The sequence below is a fragment of the Daucus carota genome, chromosome 7, assembly GCF_001625215.2.
Source record: "Daucus carota subsp. sativus chromosome 7, DH1 v3.0, whole genome shotgun sequence".
Classification (NCBI taxonomy): Eukaryota; Viridiplantae; Streptophyta; class Magnoliopsida; order Apiales; family Apiaceae; genus Daucus; species Daucus carota.
Window position 1 is genome coordinate 24,439,811 of NC_030387.2, and position 16,279 is coordinate 24,456,089.

At 35.5% G+C, this 16,279-nt stretch overlaps 3 protein-coding genes and 1 long non-coding RNA gene across 4 annotated transcripts; 2 read left to right on the forward strand and 2 right to left on the reverse strand.

The window, feature by feature from the left end:
• The first annotated feature begins 1,068 nt into the window (after window positions 1-1,068).
• LOC108195316 (uncharacterized) lies at window positions 1,069-1,574 on the forward strand. Its single transcript, XR_001801484.2, has 2 exons — window positions 1,069-1,224; window positions 1,366-1,574. It is a non-coding gene; the product is annotated as an uncharacterized LOC108195316 (long non-coding RNA).
• A 2,228-nt stretch (window positions 1,575-3,802) lies between these two features.
• On the reverse strand, window positions 3,803-7,880 carry LOC108194771 (GDP-Man:Man(3)GlcNAc(2)-PP-Dol alpha-1,2-mannosyltransferase). Its single transcript, XM_017361708.2, has 7 exons — window positions 7,479-7,880; window positions 6,658-6,947; window positions 5,598-5,784; window positions 5,398-5,466; window positions 5,106-5,299; window positions 4,467-4,576; window positions 3,803-4,205 (listed from the first exon to the last, which is right to left on the reverse strand). Exons 1-7 carry the CDS (start codon window positions 7,773-7,775, stop codon window positions 3,961-3,963), a joined length of 1,392 nt encoding a protein of 463 aa, XP_017217197.1. The 5' UTR covers window positions 7,776-7,880; the 3' UTR covers window positions 3,803-3,960.
• A 2,596-nt stretch (window positions 7,881-10,476) lies between these two features.
• On the forward strand, window positions 10,477-11,092 carry LOC108195720 (protein EMB-1). Its single transcript, XM_017362691.2, has 2 exons — window positions 10,477-10,641; window positions 10,744-11,092. The coding sequence occupies exons 1-2, from the start codon at window positions 10,527-10,529 to the stop codon at window positions 10,905-10,907; spliced, it is 279 nt and encodes a 92-aa protein (XP_017218180.1). The 5' UTR covers window positions 10,477-10,526; the 3' UTR covers window positions 10,908-11,092.
• A 13-nt stretch (window positions 11,093-11,105) lies between these two features.
• Window positions 11,106-14,485, reverse strand: LOC108195343 (probable pectinesterase/pectinesterase inhibitor 47). The gene is made up of 3 exons (XM_017362305.2): window positions 13,484-14,485; window positions 12,250-12,580; window positions 11,106-11,955 (listed from the first exon to the last, which is right to left on the reverse strand). The coding sequence occupies exons 1-3, from the start codon at window positions 14,294-14,296 to the stop codon at window positions 11,249-11,251; spliced, it is 1,851 nt and encodes a 616-aa protein (XP_017217794.1). The 5' UTR covers window positions 14,297-14,485; the 3' UTR covers window positions 11,106-11,248.
• Between the last annotated feature and the right edge of the window lie 1,794 nt (window positions 14,486-16,279).

Sequence of the window (16,279 nt, forward strand, 5' to 3'; positions counted from 1 at the left end):
CTAACTTTACTCATTTTTCATACATTGTCTTGGTCTCCGTGTCCCCCTCCAATGTAAACAATTGAGGGGGACGGAGGGAGTATTTTTTTCTCATCTTTTTAAAGCATGTTCATTAAGATATTAAGTTCAGATTGATATGAATAAGTAAATAAAATATTAAAATAAATTCATATAAATATTTAAAATTCAATTTTGAAAAATAATATTTACTAGTTATTTTTAATTTTTAATTATTTTAATTAAAAATAAATAATAAATAAACTTGTTAAAATCTAAATATATCATCATATATACAAAAATACATTAATCTGATTATAGAAACATTTAAGAAAAAAATGTAAAATATTATAAAAATTATTTTTACCACTCGAGCACATATTCAATGCGCGGTCAATGGTTTTGAGCGGGCCGGTCCTGAGTGGTTCGAGCCGGCTCGGCTTGTTCGATTCAAACGGTCGGGTCTGTGTGCGGTTTTCCTTCTCCTAACTCGTCTTTGACTCATTCTTTCTAATGGTTCATGTCGGTTCGGTTCAAACCCGGTTTGTACCAAGTTATAACGAATTTTAATGGTTTGATTGCGAGGTGGCATGGCCAAAACGCCCGCTTGATTGGCTCTAACATATTTAGAGGTACTTGTTTGATATTTATTATGATTTTAATGATATAATTGATATCTTGTTAACATTTGTTAACATCGGTGAGTAAAATGACATACGACCACTTTGCATTTAACTCATGTGTGGTTAAAATTTAATATAAAAAAATTTAGAAAATGAATATTATTGATCTAAAATTTAAGAATGATCTCTGTTGATTCTCAAATAATTCTTATGTCATTATTCTAAAATAATTTCTTTCCTCCAATTCGTTAACTCCACACTGCTGCAGACTCAGATATTTTTGATATTATACAAAGGAGATGTATAAATATCTACCCCTTTTGGATTATACATGGTTAAGAGAGATTCGACGCGTATTTTTAAAATATTATATAATATAATTATAAAAATATTTTTTCAAAAATTTTAGTGAAATAATATTTTATTATTTATCTATTATTTAGGAATTACTGTTAATAGTTAGAGCAGGTCGCATTTGCGCACTATAAATTGATCACTATCAGGCTGCTACTATTCTTTCGTTTCGCCGCAACCTCATAATTAGGGTTTCACAAGCAGAGTGAGAGGCTAAGCAAATTTCAAAGCAATCAGAATGAGGGCCAAGGTAAATACTTCTATTATCATATTATTCAACTCTTCACATTTCTACTATTAGTAAATCATTGACGAATTTAAATCCCAGTTTTATTTTTCATCTGATGGTGATGAATTTAGTTTTGTTTTAATAGATGCGTGTTTTTTGCAGTGGAAGAAGAAGAGAATGAGGAGGTTGAAGAGGAAGCGACGAAAGATGAGACAGAGATCCAAGTAGATGATTGATAATGATTCTACCTCTCTCTTTAGCTTCCATTGATTCAGAATCCTGTGTTGTTTTTGTTTATCTACTTTTGTTTTCAAGATTGATACCTTATAATTTTGATTTGCTTATCAATGGAGCTTTATTTACCTGGATAATTATTGTGTTGCGTTTCATTCATTTAGATTCATGTTTCCTCAGCGTTTTAGTTGCTTATATCTTATTTCAGTTTGAATCTATCTGCGTGTTATTTGTGAATTCCTATTTTTGTTAGAAATGAGGGGTGTTTTTACACATCCGACCACCCTTTGTATCGAAGAAAGTATATACTTCGGCTGTCTTGTGCTACAACTTTGGCTCGTAAACATAAAAGTACTGTACGTGCTTTTTTGAAAAGATCGGGCTCGGGTTATTGGAAGAATCTTATGAATTCAGTTTCTATTAGCTTTGATAGTTGGGAGGGGAATATAATTCCAAGGCCTTAGATGGAAGGAATGAAACCCTCTTCACCCTTTACTTCCATCGAATCAGAGTAGTATGAATGGAAAGTCCACCTATTCTATTCCCTGGAATGGCAGGAGACAATATCCAATGTTCCTATCTGTTCAATATCCCCATTTTCGTTGATTTTCAGCTAGGTTTGATAATAGAGCATATCACGTACTTGCATATTTATGGTTTTGTGTAAGCAAAGCATTTGGTATCTAGATAACCTTATAGTTTGCTTGATTGCATCTTTTTCTATCGTGATTGTAACTTTGGGGAGACAAGTGTCGCCTGCAATTTGTAGCTACATAAATCTCTTTTGTTTAGAATATATTATGCAATAAGCCTATAACACATTTTGTGTAAAGGCTGATAGATAAATTTATGTATGCTGCTAATGTTTCACGTCTTCTGTGTAGATATTGTACACTAACACATGAAGGTGCTGCCTGAGTAGTAGTCTCTTTATTTGCTTTCGGGTCTCTAGTAAACCTTATTATGTTTTCACTTGCTGCTGGTTTGTATTTATTTCTGCAATGTGTAACTAACCACAAGTCATCATATGACATGCCCCCATTAGGAACTTTATTGATAGTATTAACTTTGTGATTTTAAGCTTGAAATGACATCTCATGGCAAGGAGATAGAAGTTTATAATTAATATGGCATCATATTTGTGGTATATTGAGCAATTGAAAGCTTGAGCTTCTTAAACGGATGCTCTTGATCCCAAATGCGAGTTCAGAACAATAGAGCCTAATAGTTTGGAGAGTGGGAAAGATTGAGGGACTGAAATGAACTGAAAATCTGTTGATTATTATTACAATTTATGTTTTTTTTTGGTGGGGTGGTTTGTTTTTGCGGAGGGACTCAAGGGAAGGAGTAATAATTAAGGGAGACAAGATGTGTTTTTAGCATAAAAGAATATTTATATGCCAAATCAGTACAATAGTTCCTTCCATGCTCTTAATGTTAACAAAATAGATAATGCACTTGAAAATATGTGTCAAAAAATAGAACAACAATTATTTAAAAATAGATGAAATATAATTTAGTATCAAATATTGAAATTTGGTCACATCATTTTTCAAACTCAACGAACTTTCAAATACATCAGGTTTGAATGTAAAAATCTATAAAATTCACTGAACTTTCAAAGTCCTGTACCTTTTTATCCATTTATATTTCTCATTTCTCTTTCTATTTCAGTATTACAGTTCCGCATCTCTTTTGTTGTAACTATAGAAAAAATTATAGCATTTCTATTAGCGTTAGCACCTGGCAGTGAATTTTGATTCTTGTACTGTAACATAGATATATAATATAGATATTATATATAGATCAAGATATAACACATCGGATTTGTTCTATTAAAAATGCTCAAACAATTTAGCATTAAAAAGTGAATCTTTCTTCAAATCAAAACTTTCAAATACAATTTCAAATAAGAATCCAACTTTTCAAAAAGTGAATTTTGAATTTAACAAACTTTCAAATACAATTTGGAATAAGAATCCAACTTTTAAAGTCCCTTACTTTTTTTATCCATTTCTCTTTCTGCTTTAGGAATTCTAGTTTCACATCTCTTTTGTTTTAAATACAACACAAATTATAACATTGTTCTATTTAGCATTAGCACAAGATACAAAACATTATTGGACAGTGAATTCCAAATTTTGTGCTATAAAATATAGAATAAGATATAACACATCATTAGACTTATTTAGGATTATTTGAACAAGATATAACACATCAAAAAAGATATAACAAGATATGATACATCATTAGACTTGTCTGTTAAACACGCTGGAACAATGTATTGTTAAACACACTCTAACAATTAACGGTTAAGTTATTTCACTAATCTGTTCTATAAGTTAGTTGAATTGACAAAAAATGAGGCACAAACTTGTAAAATTTGTTAATTTTAATAACTCCATAAGTAAACCCTGGACAGCGCTAATACCTCTGACTACAGAGAAAAAAGAATATACTTGTAGCCATAAATTAGTATATAATAAATTTAAGCAACAAGAAGTGAAATGGACCCTTGGTTTTTTAGTCCTTGGAATGACATAAGACCCGTTGCACAACAGCTTTATAATGTCGATAAAACCTTTGTGCTGAAAATCTGGTGGCCCTCTGTCTTGCAGCAGCAGCCATCTCCAGCCTCTCATTTTCTGGCATCCATATAACTTGCAACATAGCATCTGCATATTCTTCTACATATCGAGCTAAATAACCAACCTGTATACCGTCTTCTGTTGATATGATGTCTGTTTTTGGTCCTGCCGAGTTATGAGCTGAACATATACAGGTAACATGGGTCAATATAAGCAATCATAGATTCATAGATGTGCAAGGAAGTTGTAGTATCCCTCCTCGTTTGTGAGGCAGACAGATAGTAACATTTGTGTCTTCAAACTCGTCAATCAGGACATACTGACATAGTAGGTAAAAATTTAACTATGTTTTCTAGACAATGTTCATAGTTGTCCAAAGAGAAGAAATACTCTTTTTCATTCAATAATCAAACTATATGCAGAAATTGAGGAAGTGACTACCGATTGGAATTGCTCCTGCTGCCATGTATTCTACAATACTGATGCCAAAATGCTCATCAGTCATTGCATGAAGTCCTGCAATTGCACCACCTAAAAATTGCACTACTTCGCTGCAAAGTTTTAAAATAATATGTAGTAAGAATTTTAACCCTCAGAGAGAGAAATTCAGAAATTTCAGTAACATGCAGAAGCAAAATTAAACTGAAAGTCAGTTTATTACAGTGTAATCTACGAGATCAAATGCAGAACCCCAACACCGATGATGCACTATATAGTATGGTTAGTCGATCATCTTACTTGCAGACAGAGGCAATCCATAAATCACAAGTTAAATATTCCCCTTTTACTTCTAGATATAATGGCTTTTTTGTAGCTAAAATAAAGACCAAAATATCCATTTCCAAAAGGGGAACTCCTCGCCATGACCATGACTATGAATCAGCCAATGTTGGTAAAGTCATGGAAATTCTACTTTTGCAGGTAGTTTCTACTGATCAACTATACCTTGTAAAAGAACTTAAGAATTTATGGCTGCCTAAAAACATCATTGCCTGCCGCATATTGTAATAAGTACGGACACAATGACTAAACTACACACATTCACATCACCAAGAGATGGGAGTTTCAGATGGACCATACTTGCGTGCAACGTTCTTGTAGAACTCCACATGATCATCAACCTTCAGTTCTATAGCTCGATCTTTCAGTTTCTGTAGCCTCCTTTCCTCTGCCTCGTTCTGACAACTACCGACAAACTGGAGTATAGGCATAGGCAAGGATAAATCTAAACTCTTTATCACAAGTGCAAATGCCTCAAGTTTAAGATTGTGTGCCTAAGAAATAGTAATCACAGTTGAGGGCATAAAAATTAGTGAATACAACCAGAGTACCTTGTGCAAATTAGTTATACATACATTCCTTAGTTAGCTACCTTCTCTGGACGGAATGGAGCCACAGAAATAATTTTTGGTGGTACTGCTGATCTTTCTAGTGGTAGCTCCTGAGTAAATATATATCATTACCAAGAAGAAACTTAAGAGTATATTATCAAGTGTACATATGCGTGAAGTTATTAACGTCACAAGATATGGATGAAATAGACTTAACAGAAAACAGAAAACAATATAAAACCTGGAGCTCTGTGGTATCACAAGGGGGATAGACTCGGAAGGTACGATTTGGAATTCTCCAAAGCTTATTAATATGAGCTCTTGTCCAGGAAGAGTTAACCATCGCAACGTCCGCACAAGATCCTACTTTCCCATAAAGCCAGCTTAAAAAAGTGTAATAGAGGACTTTGTAACGGGATGGCATGATGCTGTCATTCAGGTCATGTATGAACTTCACATACAAGTAGATTATAATCTATTTTCGCACTAAATTGATACTTATTATATATTAAAAGCATGATTAATCTATAGGTATTATGAATAATAATTATCTACACATTGAGAAGAAGCATATCACAGGAGGAGAAAGGAATCAGAAGACATATAATGACGAAAATGGAGGATGATCCCTAGCATTGTAGCCTAATGGAATTATATTTAAACACATTCCTATTTTCTTTTGAGAAAGCAAATCATAATGTGGACTGACTCAGAATATTAAAACAGTTTAGGTGGCACTTGGAAGACGAAGGCCTCGTGCCTAAGCAGGTGCGCCTCTTTTAAGTTGCAGAGCAAAGTGAGGTGTGGTTAGTGCGGTGGTAACTTTCTAAAAATCTTCTAAACATAACTCAAACATGGTGCTTGTTTGGTTAACAATGGGAAGTTATTTCCTATGTAATTTGAAAATACTATGGAAAGTGTAATAAAAGGGAAGTTAACATTTGTGTTTTGGTTTATACATGGCTTTTAACTTCCTCTGGGAAGTGCAAGTAACCAAGGGGGAGGTGGGTAAGTAATTTCCCATGTTTTGTGGGTATAATTCGCAATTCCATGGAAGTTACACTTCCTTTCTTTTTGTCATATAAACAGTTTTAATTTTACATATTTCTTGGGAATTGAACTTCCTGGATATTTATATGTCAATCAAACGACCTCTTACAAGTTTATCAAGATTAGAAAGTATTTAGAAGGCCACATATATAAGTGTTGCATGTATTTAAAATTGGTCCATAAGTGTTTGTAGACATTTATATGAAGTCTGGGCATTAGCTACGGAGCATCAGAATATTTAGAACACAAACCTTTCAGCAACCTCTGGATCATTGTCGTACATTAATGGAGTCGGGGCTTTGCCACCAGATAGCATGTCTAAAGTGATTGTTGGGTAATGAATGTAGCATATAACCTTGCAACCAAATAGCTTCGCAATAGGAAATGTAAAAGCATGTCCGCTGGTATCAAAATAATATATAGGAACCAACTTGCAGAAGGCTTCCCAGGAGAGGTATACTGAGCCTAAGCACCGACCAATTAATGTGAAGCGAGGGTATGTGGTATCATCGATCCACTTCCTCTTGTATAGATGTACCACCTGATGTAAGAGAGTTGGGTTATGCCAACAAGAGAAAAGGATGTTTGATGCACACAATGTACATCACTACTGCAACCAGAGCTTTCACTACTTACATCCCAAAAAAAAAGTGTTTAATTATATATCCACCTTAATAGCCAAATTTGACACAAAACTTAAAAATTGAGAAACACATGCACCGGGCTACAAATTTTCAGAGGACAGTCTAATTATTGATGTATATATTGATATATTGTTGGAGTGTCCAACATCTCCATAGCTCGAACCGTGACGCTGACTAAAAAGGTTATAGTTGCTGAATAGCCCTCAAGTCCTATAAAGTGGTAGCAGAGCTAATCCAAACGGCCCTATGACTGTTATTTACTAATGAACAAATATGATACAGAACTACATATACTACAAATCACAAACAATGATCAGAAAATTAATTCGCAATATTATGGTATAAACATGCATGCCGTATTTACAATTCTACTTGGCAAAAAAAAGTTATTTACAATTTTACATAATGGGTTTAGAGACAATGATTACCTTAGGAGGATATGGTAATGTAACTCCAAAGCGATCGACGGCGCGTGCAGTAAGAGTCTCCGGCGAAGCATCTGGATCGCCGGTATAAACAACACAATCAAGATCGGGAGAGAGCTCTTGAATGCCCTTGACGGAACACCACAGCACTCTTTCTCCTCCACCGTCGGTGTTGGTGTACGGGTGGAAGAAGGCGATGGCTTTTTTTCGCTGCCGGCGACATTTCTTAACGGTGAAAATGACTTTTACGATCGGGGTTATAACTACTATAATAGAAGCTATTATAATTCCCTTTTTCATGTAGTGATCTTTTGGAAGATAATGCGAGCAGTGAATTTAGTTTGAGATGAGATGTGATGAGAGGATTTGCATGCGATGTTCAATACTCCAACCCCATCTTGTATACTTTCTCGTTTTATTGTTCCGGTGACTTATATTTTTTTTAGCAGTGCTAGGTAGGGGTGAGCATGAAAATCCGAAATCCAGATTATCCGATTTTTCGATCCGGTATCCGATTTAAAATACCCGAAAATTTGGATATCCGATCCGAATAAATCGGACCGGATATCCGATCCGGTTTTTTTCTATAAATTCGGATACGGATCCGGATCACATATACATAAAAATGCGGATATCCGGATCCGATCCGGTTTTATTAATTTTAATTAAAAAATATTTTTTTATATTTAATATATAATATTTTTTAAAATTTTTATATAGAATATTAAGAGTTTGTAATATTTTCAGAGTACATCAAAAATAAAAATTTATGATGCTGATCATTTTAGATATGTTCTTGAACACAAGTATAGCATTGAATTTGTTATTGCTAGCCTATTACTATATACTGCTTTTTCTTGCGACAGTAGACCAGCAGTGACTGCTAAATGCTAATTCTCGGACATTGCTGACTTGCTTAAAAGCAAACATAATGTACAAATGCAATGTTTTTTTGGTGGTAGATCATCGGTCACCGGGCTTATTGTTTGTTCAGATTGATTTCTACTTATGCTGCTTGATTTTCTTTTCATACTTGTGAAATAAAAGTAAAGTCAAACGTCACAAATTTGTTGAATCATAAAATATTCAATATTTTTTTTAGAAAAAACGGGATCCGGATAATCCGTTTTCCGATCCGATTTAAGAGGATATCCGAATATCCGGATATCCGGTTAAACAGGAACCGGAACCGGAATGAAAATTGAGTGATCCGAAAAACCGGATATCCGGTTTATATTTCATAACCGGACCGGATATCCGGTTATGCTCACCCCTAGTGCTAGGTGCACATAATTGTATACATAAAATCTGTACATAATGACGTGGCAATTCAGGTGGAGGGTTTTAATTGGGATGATTGATGTGAATACAGGGGGTCCAATCCAATTAAAACCTCCCATATATCATTATGTACACAATTTTGTATACAATTATGTGCACCAAGCATTTTCCTTTTTGTTTAGTTATAAACTTATAATATTATGTATTCGATTGGGATTTTAATGGATTGTTTTTAGTCTATGGATTTTAATGAATTGTGTCTGATTTTAAATTTGTGCGGATTCTTGATAAAATGTCGCAGAGTTGATAGGATTTAAGCACAATGTTTCAAAATCCCATTAATTTTGATGGGATTTTAAAAAACTTAAAATACACCGAAGAATGCCATAAAATCCATCATTTTATGAAATGCAAAAAAATCCATCAGCATTTGAATACCATCAGATTTTAATGGATTTTAAACAGTCTCAATTGAATACCATCGGATTTTAAAGCATAATCTAAAATCACAATTGAATACCACCAGAGTTTGTAGCATAGTTTGAAATCTCAATTGAATACCTCAAGATTTTAATGGATTTCAAACAATCCCAATCGAATACTCTCGGATTTAATGAATGCAAAAAAATGCTTTAAAATCCCAATCCAATACACCCCTCTCAGTTCTAATATTAACAAATTTTATTATCAATCTTCAAAAAAAAAGAAAAATAAATTTTATTATCATTTTAATGAGTTATTTTTCTTATGACTTTTTGAATCATTTCATTAAGCAACAATATTAAATATTACAGATTATATTAACAACTTGTTAATTAAGACATCTCGTAATTTTAATTTTCTAACAAAATTAACTGTTGTAAATTTAATTTTTTTAACAAAATTAACATTTAAAAACAGTTATACTACTGTCTGCCGATCATAATGATGGAATTGATAGTTGGTTTATGCTGATCATATATTACTTACCTACACTAATATTATAGCATGATTTTCTTTGACAAAAAATGAGTGAAATTCATTATGTATATATATTGTAAAGTTAACAGTATCCATAAGATATTAATCGTGTTGATCACGGATTAGTCGAATAATTTTGATAATCGAATATTTAATCGGTTGGGCGAACAACCAAATTAATCGGTAATTATAACTTTTAGAGAAGAAAACCCTTGATTAATTATGAATCTGTCAATCATTTTGATCTCAAACACAAATCAAATAATAAAACCCTTGCGTTAACTGTATTCTCCTGCTTGAATTGAAGCTAACATTGAATTCAACGGAAGTAAAATTGTTTAAAAATAGTTTGAAAACTGAAAACAAATTTCACATCTTAGCATAAAAGTATATATATGGTGATATAATTATATATCGCTTTGCTTGGTAAAGAAAATGAGTACTTACGTTCATTTCATTTTACATCTTTCCAACCGGCAATGATCTCTCTCTAATATAGAACTGCACCTCAAGACAAGTGTGGAGATAATACTGACTTACCTAGCTAGCTGGATTACATTTAGTGGCACATTCTTGATACGTGTTATGATCTCAACAATTGTGTAACCCTAGAACACCAGCGAGTCACACGTTTCACTGTGATCTGAGCTACGTGCCACTGACTTCATCCTCATCAACGCTACGTGTCAATCAAATAAACCTCGGTAACTCCCTATAAATACCTAGTCACTATGCATCTAATGTAACCACGACATTGAAGAGCAACTTACGAAGACGAGCTAGGAAGAATTCATTTAGAAGAAAGCTAAGATGGCGAGTCAACAAGAGAAGAAGGAGCTGGATGCTAGGGCGAGGCAAGGAGAGACCGTGGTTCCTGGCGGGACTGGTGGGAAGAGTCTTGAAGCCCAGCAGCACCTTGCTGAAGGTACATGCATATAATTGATCATAGATTCCATGTGTATGTTTGTTTTGCTTCCATGCATGATTATGACATGTTTGAGTTGTGAACATATGTAAATATATTCAGGGAGGAGCAAAGGAGGGCAGACGAGGAAGGAGCAGCTGGGAGGGGAAGGGTACCATGAGATGGGACGCAAGGGTGGGCTGAGCAACAACGATATGTCTGGCGGTGAGCGCGCTGAGCAGGAAGGCATTGACATCGATGAGTCCAAGTTCAGGACCAAAAAGTGATCATGACGACTCATGCACCTATCTATCTATTTATGCCTCATGTATCGTATTTCTAGCTCCGTTTAGTGTGCTTATTATCTGTGACTGAGTCTAGTTATTGTTATTTCAATAACTAGATTTGTACTAGTTTTTACTTTGTTTAGTGTCTAGTATGTACGTTTTTATTGTATGTGTGTACTGTAATAAATATGTGGTATATGTTTTAAAAAAAACATCGATCTTTTAATATGCAATTATTCTGAGGTTACAAACAATTAATCCAATACAAATTGCCCAGAACTAAAAAAGTACCCACTGTTCTAAGCAAATTACCCTTCGACACATGAAATGCAACTAGTCAACTAATCAACGTCGTTGAGCAACCCTTCCACAAAGGGTATAGTAGTCAAGGGCAGCCAAGTGTCTCCCAACGTGAGATTAAAAACAGTGAAGTTCCAAGCCTGAGTGGCCGTCAATCTCCCATACCCAGGCCACTGAACTCTGCTGCTCGTGTTCGACCCCGGCCCGTGGTTCCTGTACTCACCGTAATACAACGTGTCCAATCCCACTGTTCCGTTCCACTCCAGCCACCCGTCCGGAGAAATCAGGTCCCCGATAAACGATTGCATGTACACGGTCCTGGAATACTCTTTCCAGGGCCTGCCCAAGTAATTCTTGGTCGTGCCATTCGTGTCTTCGGCCAGGTCCGGGGCGGCCTGGATGGTGCAATTGTGGATTGAAATCCCGGTCTTCTGGTTCGGGTCGGACCGGCCTTGAGCGGTGATCGCGTTCTTCTGGTTAGGCATGGGCTTGCGGGCGTAGATGTTGCAGTTCTGGAAGACGGAAGCGGAGTTGCCGAAGATGAAATCTACGGTTCCGTAGATGTCGCATTCTCTGTAGAATTGGCGAAGAGAATGGACGTAGAGAGTGTCTTGGTAGCCTTCGAAACTGCACCTGTAGAAGGTGGAGAGGTCGGCGTTGTTTCGCACCGCGACCGCCTGATGCTTTTCGGGTCCGGCCGTGTTCCTGAACGTCACGTCTATCGCAACAAATCTCTCCCCCATCACAGCTGCATTTGAATGAGCATTTCATAATTAAACCGAGATTGGAGCAAATAAATACTCCCTCCGTCCAGTTTTACATGTTTATTTTGATTTTTATATGTATTATAAAAAATATATAACAAAAATTATATCATTTATTTAGCTCATTTTAATATGTAATTTTTAGATTTTAAAAATAATGAATAGATAACTTGAATTTTTAATTAAACACTGGTCGATTTAACTTCTTCAAAATCAAAATAGACATGTTAAAAGGCACGGATCTTAAATATGAAATTCATGATGTTACATGTGCTTACCGAATGTGGCAGAATTGAAGGTGGACCATCCATCGACAACGCTGTGATTTCCGGTGATGATGGTGCGGTTAATTCCGACGCCGAGCAACATTACATTCTTCTTCTGTTTAGGTACAACGACATATTCCTCGTAAACTCCTTTGACAGCATAAATAATGAAGTAGCCATCTTCGGGCTTCGAGTTCATTGGTGCAGAATCAACAGCAGCCTGTATGGTTGTGAAGTTGCCATATCCTTCTGGGTCGACGACCACGATGTCATCAACCACGATGCCGCTTTCTTCGTCGCCCAACCTGCGCCCGGGACCTCCCTTTGCATATTCACGCAGGTACTGCACGCGTCACAATAGCTTTAATTATGATTATGTAACTTAATTGCATTAATCAAAATCGAGTGTCTGTGTTAATATCTTTGTCAGCAATGTCTATGTAGTAGACGTTGACTAATTCTCTCAGCATCAAAATGCACGTGTATTATTATTTCTAATGCACCGACTGAATATTCTAATGCATGAGGCAATGACAGTATTTATTTTCTCATATTTATTATTTAGTCTTAACGTTTTAATTCCTCAGTGCAGTTTTATTGTCACACATGACAAGAGCTAGAGATGAGGTTTTTGTTTGTACTATAGGCATTAAGACAGGTTGTGACAAAGTGTTAGCATGCGTGTACCGAGTTTTAAGGCAGTTAGTACTAGACTACCAGTTGTAGTTTCGTCGCCAAATGAATTAGCTTCTACCTCTTCCAGCAGATTCCTACTCCCTTTTTTCAGCATACTACTGGCACTAAAATGTTTCCCACTTATCAATACACCTATCCGCCTCCGCCGGACTCCTACCTAGTCTCCCCCTGCCAATATCTTGGGAACTACTCTCTTTTCTAGTGTTTCTATTATGGTGTAATATAGGAGTACATAAAAAAAAAATTTAAATACATAATTATATATAAAACGTAGGTATACTATCAGTGATTATATTTTCAGAGACTCTGTGTTAAGAATTGTGCGATTTAAAGATACTTAACCTCCTTATCAGAGTATATGTATACTTTCAATGACTCTATGTTACGAATTGTGTGACTTAAAAAGTACTTAACCTCCTTATTCTATATTTATATATGTAAATTATCATATTTTTGATGAACATATAAATATATAAAATTCATCATAATATTCGGCTTATTTCTGAAAAATAAGTTTTTACTCAGATCAAAACAAGAAGAAACGACGCACCTTTTTCAGTTTCGACAAGGTAATGTTGGTGGGGAAGCCTTGTCCCGGCCACACATTCCCCTTCCGAGGCCCACGCTTCCGATCACGTCCGATGGCACGTGTCACCAACCCTAGTGAAACGCTGTACAGTACGGTGGCATCCGAGATGGGCTCTTTCAAAGCGGCTGCCAAGTTACTCCCGCTATCCACCAGCCCATCGTAGCACGTGTCCTGATTCGTCATCACCCCGCTCAACAACGTCTCGATTTTACCGATAAGTCCGTCGGTGAGTGACTCGGCCTTCTTGAGCTCCAGGGTGATGGTCTCCAAGTAATCCACCGTAAGCTCGAAGAGTTGCCCACAATCCTGGATTGCATTTCGCTCCTCGTGGCCCAGTTCGATCTTTTGCTTGGATTTTTTCAAGTAGCGGTTGATGGTTTTCGAGAGCCTTTTAGCTTGTTTGAGGCTTTGTTTGACTGTGAATTTGCCGTAGCCGGTAGGGTTTGAGGGGGCGTTGCGAAATGCGGATAGGAGTGAGCGGCATAGTTTGGGGTAAACGGAGGTTTTGCAGGCAATTGAAGGGGCTTGAGTTTGTCCTGCTGGTGGTGGTGGTGGGGCTTGAGTCTGTGCTTGCGGCGGCGGCGGCGGTGGTGGTGTTGGAACTTGAGTCTGTGCTTGCTGTGGTGGTGGTGGTGATGTTGGTGGGGCTTGAGTTTGTGCTTGGGGTGGTGGGGGTGGTGTTAGTTGGGCTTGAGTGATGAGTATGAGTTGTAACAATACAGGAAGAAGAACGATGAAGATGAAAGCTAAGGAGCTTTTTAGCAGCTGCGACATTTTATCTTTTCTTATACAAAGCGGGGAAGCTGATGGAGAGAGACTAGCTGGGGATGCAATGTGTGTTCAAGTGAAAGTGCGGGGATTATATAGGCCGGAGTCATGGGACAGGGTCACAGGGCTGCAGGGGACGTGGGAAGAAGGAAACGCGTTAAGCAGTGGAGTAACATGCAAATACGATATGTGCTCCGTTATCGTATATTCACATGTACTATGTAGTGGTCATATTTAAATAACGTACCTAAAAATATCTCACTCAAATTTATTTGTATTCAAGTCAGAAAGTGTGCTCAAATTTGTATCCCTTACAAATAGATTAATGGATTACGGTCTGATATCGGCTTCATTCGGTGACGGACACACAAATAAATTTAATACAAACACAATATTTGAAAATAAATATGATGAAAATTGATCTATTACACGGAGTACATTACTTTATCTTACTATAAACTAATTCAATTATAACTTTAAATTTTAATCGACCGGGAATTCAAAAAATAATTATAATATAGTTCTTAGTAAATATTATTTGTAGAATACACTAAGTTAAATCTAGCATATATACCTATACTATTAAAACCGAACATTAAAAATTTGGTCGCCGAAATACAGTCTATCTATATAATTAATAATTAATCTTTAATTTAAATTAAAATATATTATCTTTTTTATATTTTCTAACTAAAAAAACTCAATCTTCTAAAATAACGTCAAGTAACATAGTAATTATTCTTTTAACTAAAACACATCATTCTTTCTAAATTTTCTAACTAAAAAAACTAATCTTCTCTACAATTAAAATGTTGTTCCGACAATCTACATGTTATTTTCTATAACGGAGAAATATTAATCCTAAAAATATAAACATCACTTCGATACATGTATTCAGAGTTTTGGATTCACGATTGTGTTGGCTAAGACTACATCAATTCTGGGCAATTACGACGCATATCTTACGACAGAAAAGGCAGAGCGTAAACAGAAAATCTACATGTTGTAGATTTACATGTTGTATGTTCTCGTCAATACTTACGACGTACCAACCTTCCGTCGTATATTGTCGGTGATGATTAAGCATTGGATCCGCACTGAAAATACGACTGGTTTTTTCGTCATATGATGAATTGAACATTGGGGTCCATGTGGATGTATTTACGATGTTTTTTCCATTGTAAATATGTAGGGCCCATGATGTAAATACTACGGATTTGTTCGTCATATATTGTGGTTTAATAAAATTGAGCAGTGAGGTCCACATGACTGATCTTACGACGTAAGTGATAACTTGCGACACAATTTAAATTACCGACTATTTTTTTTAACTTCAAATGTCAGTAAAAACAACGAAAGCGTTCCATCGTAAATGGTACTAATTACGACGGAAAAGGCGAAAAAAATCCGTCGTAAATAGCCAAAATTGATGTAGTGCAAAGTCCAAATACTGCCCAAAAAAATTTTAAATTATAAATAATATTAAAATTAAATTCAAGAGTTTGATAAATTTGAAATCTAATCTATATGAATCCGCTAGGTTAAGACCCGTAATTTTCCCCAAAATTATAAAAACATCATTTTAAAATACGTATTCGGGTTTTGGATTTACTATCATGTTGACCAAATCCATATCCTACCAAAAATTGTTTCAATTATAAAAAGGCAATGAAATTAAATTCTAAATTTGATAAATTTGAATCCAGGACAGATCAGGTAATAATTGTAAAATTAAAAATCGCCATTATAGATATAATCTAATTATAAAATTGACTGCATATACTGACTTCGTGATTTGTATTGTCATTGTGACCAATTCGTATCAATATAAATCATACTAGCTAGGCGACCCATTTTCCAGCCTATACGAAGCTGAATCTTCATCTTTGTTATATTTCTTCTCCGAAAGACGATGCCTGCTGGTTTGATTAATTAATAATTTTTTGTAAGTTTCGCCGAATCAAAGCATGCAGGACATACAGCACACAT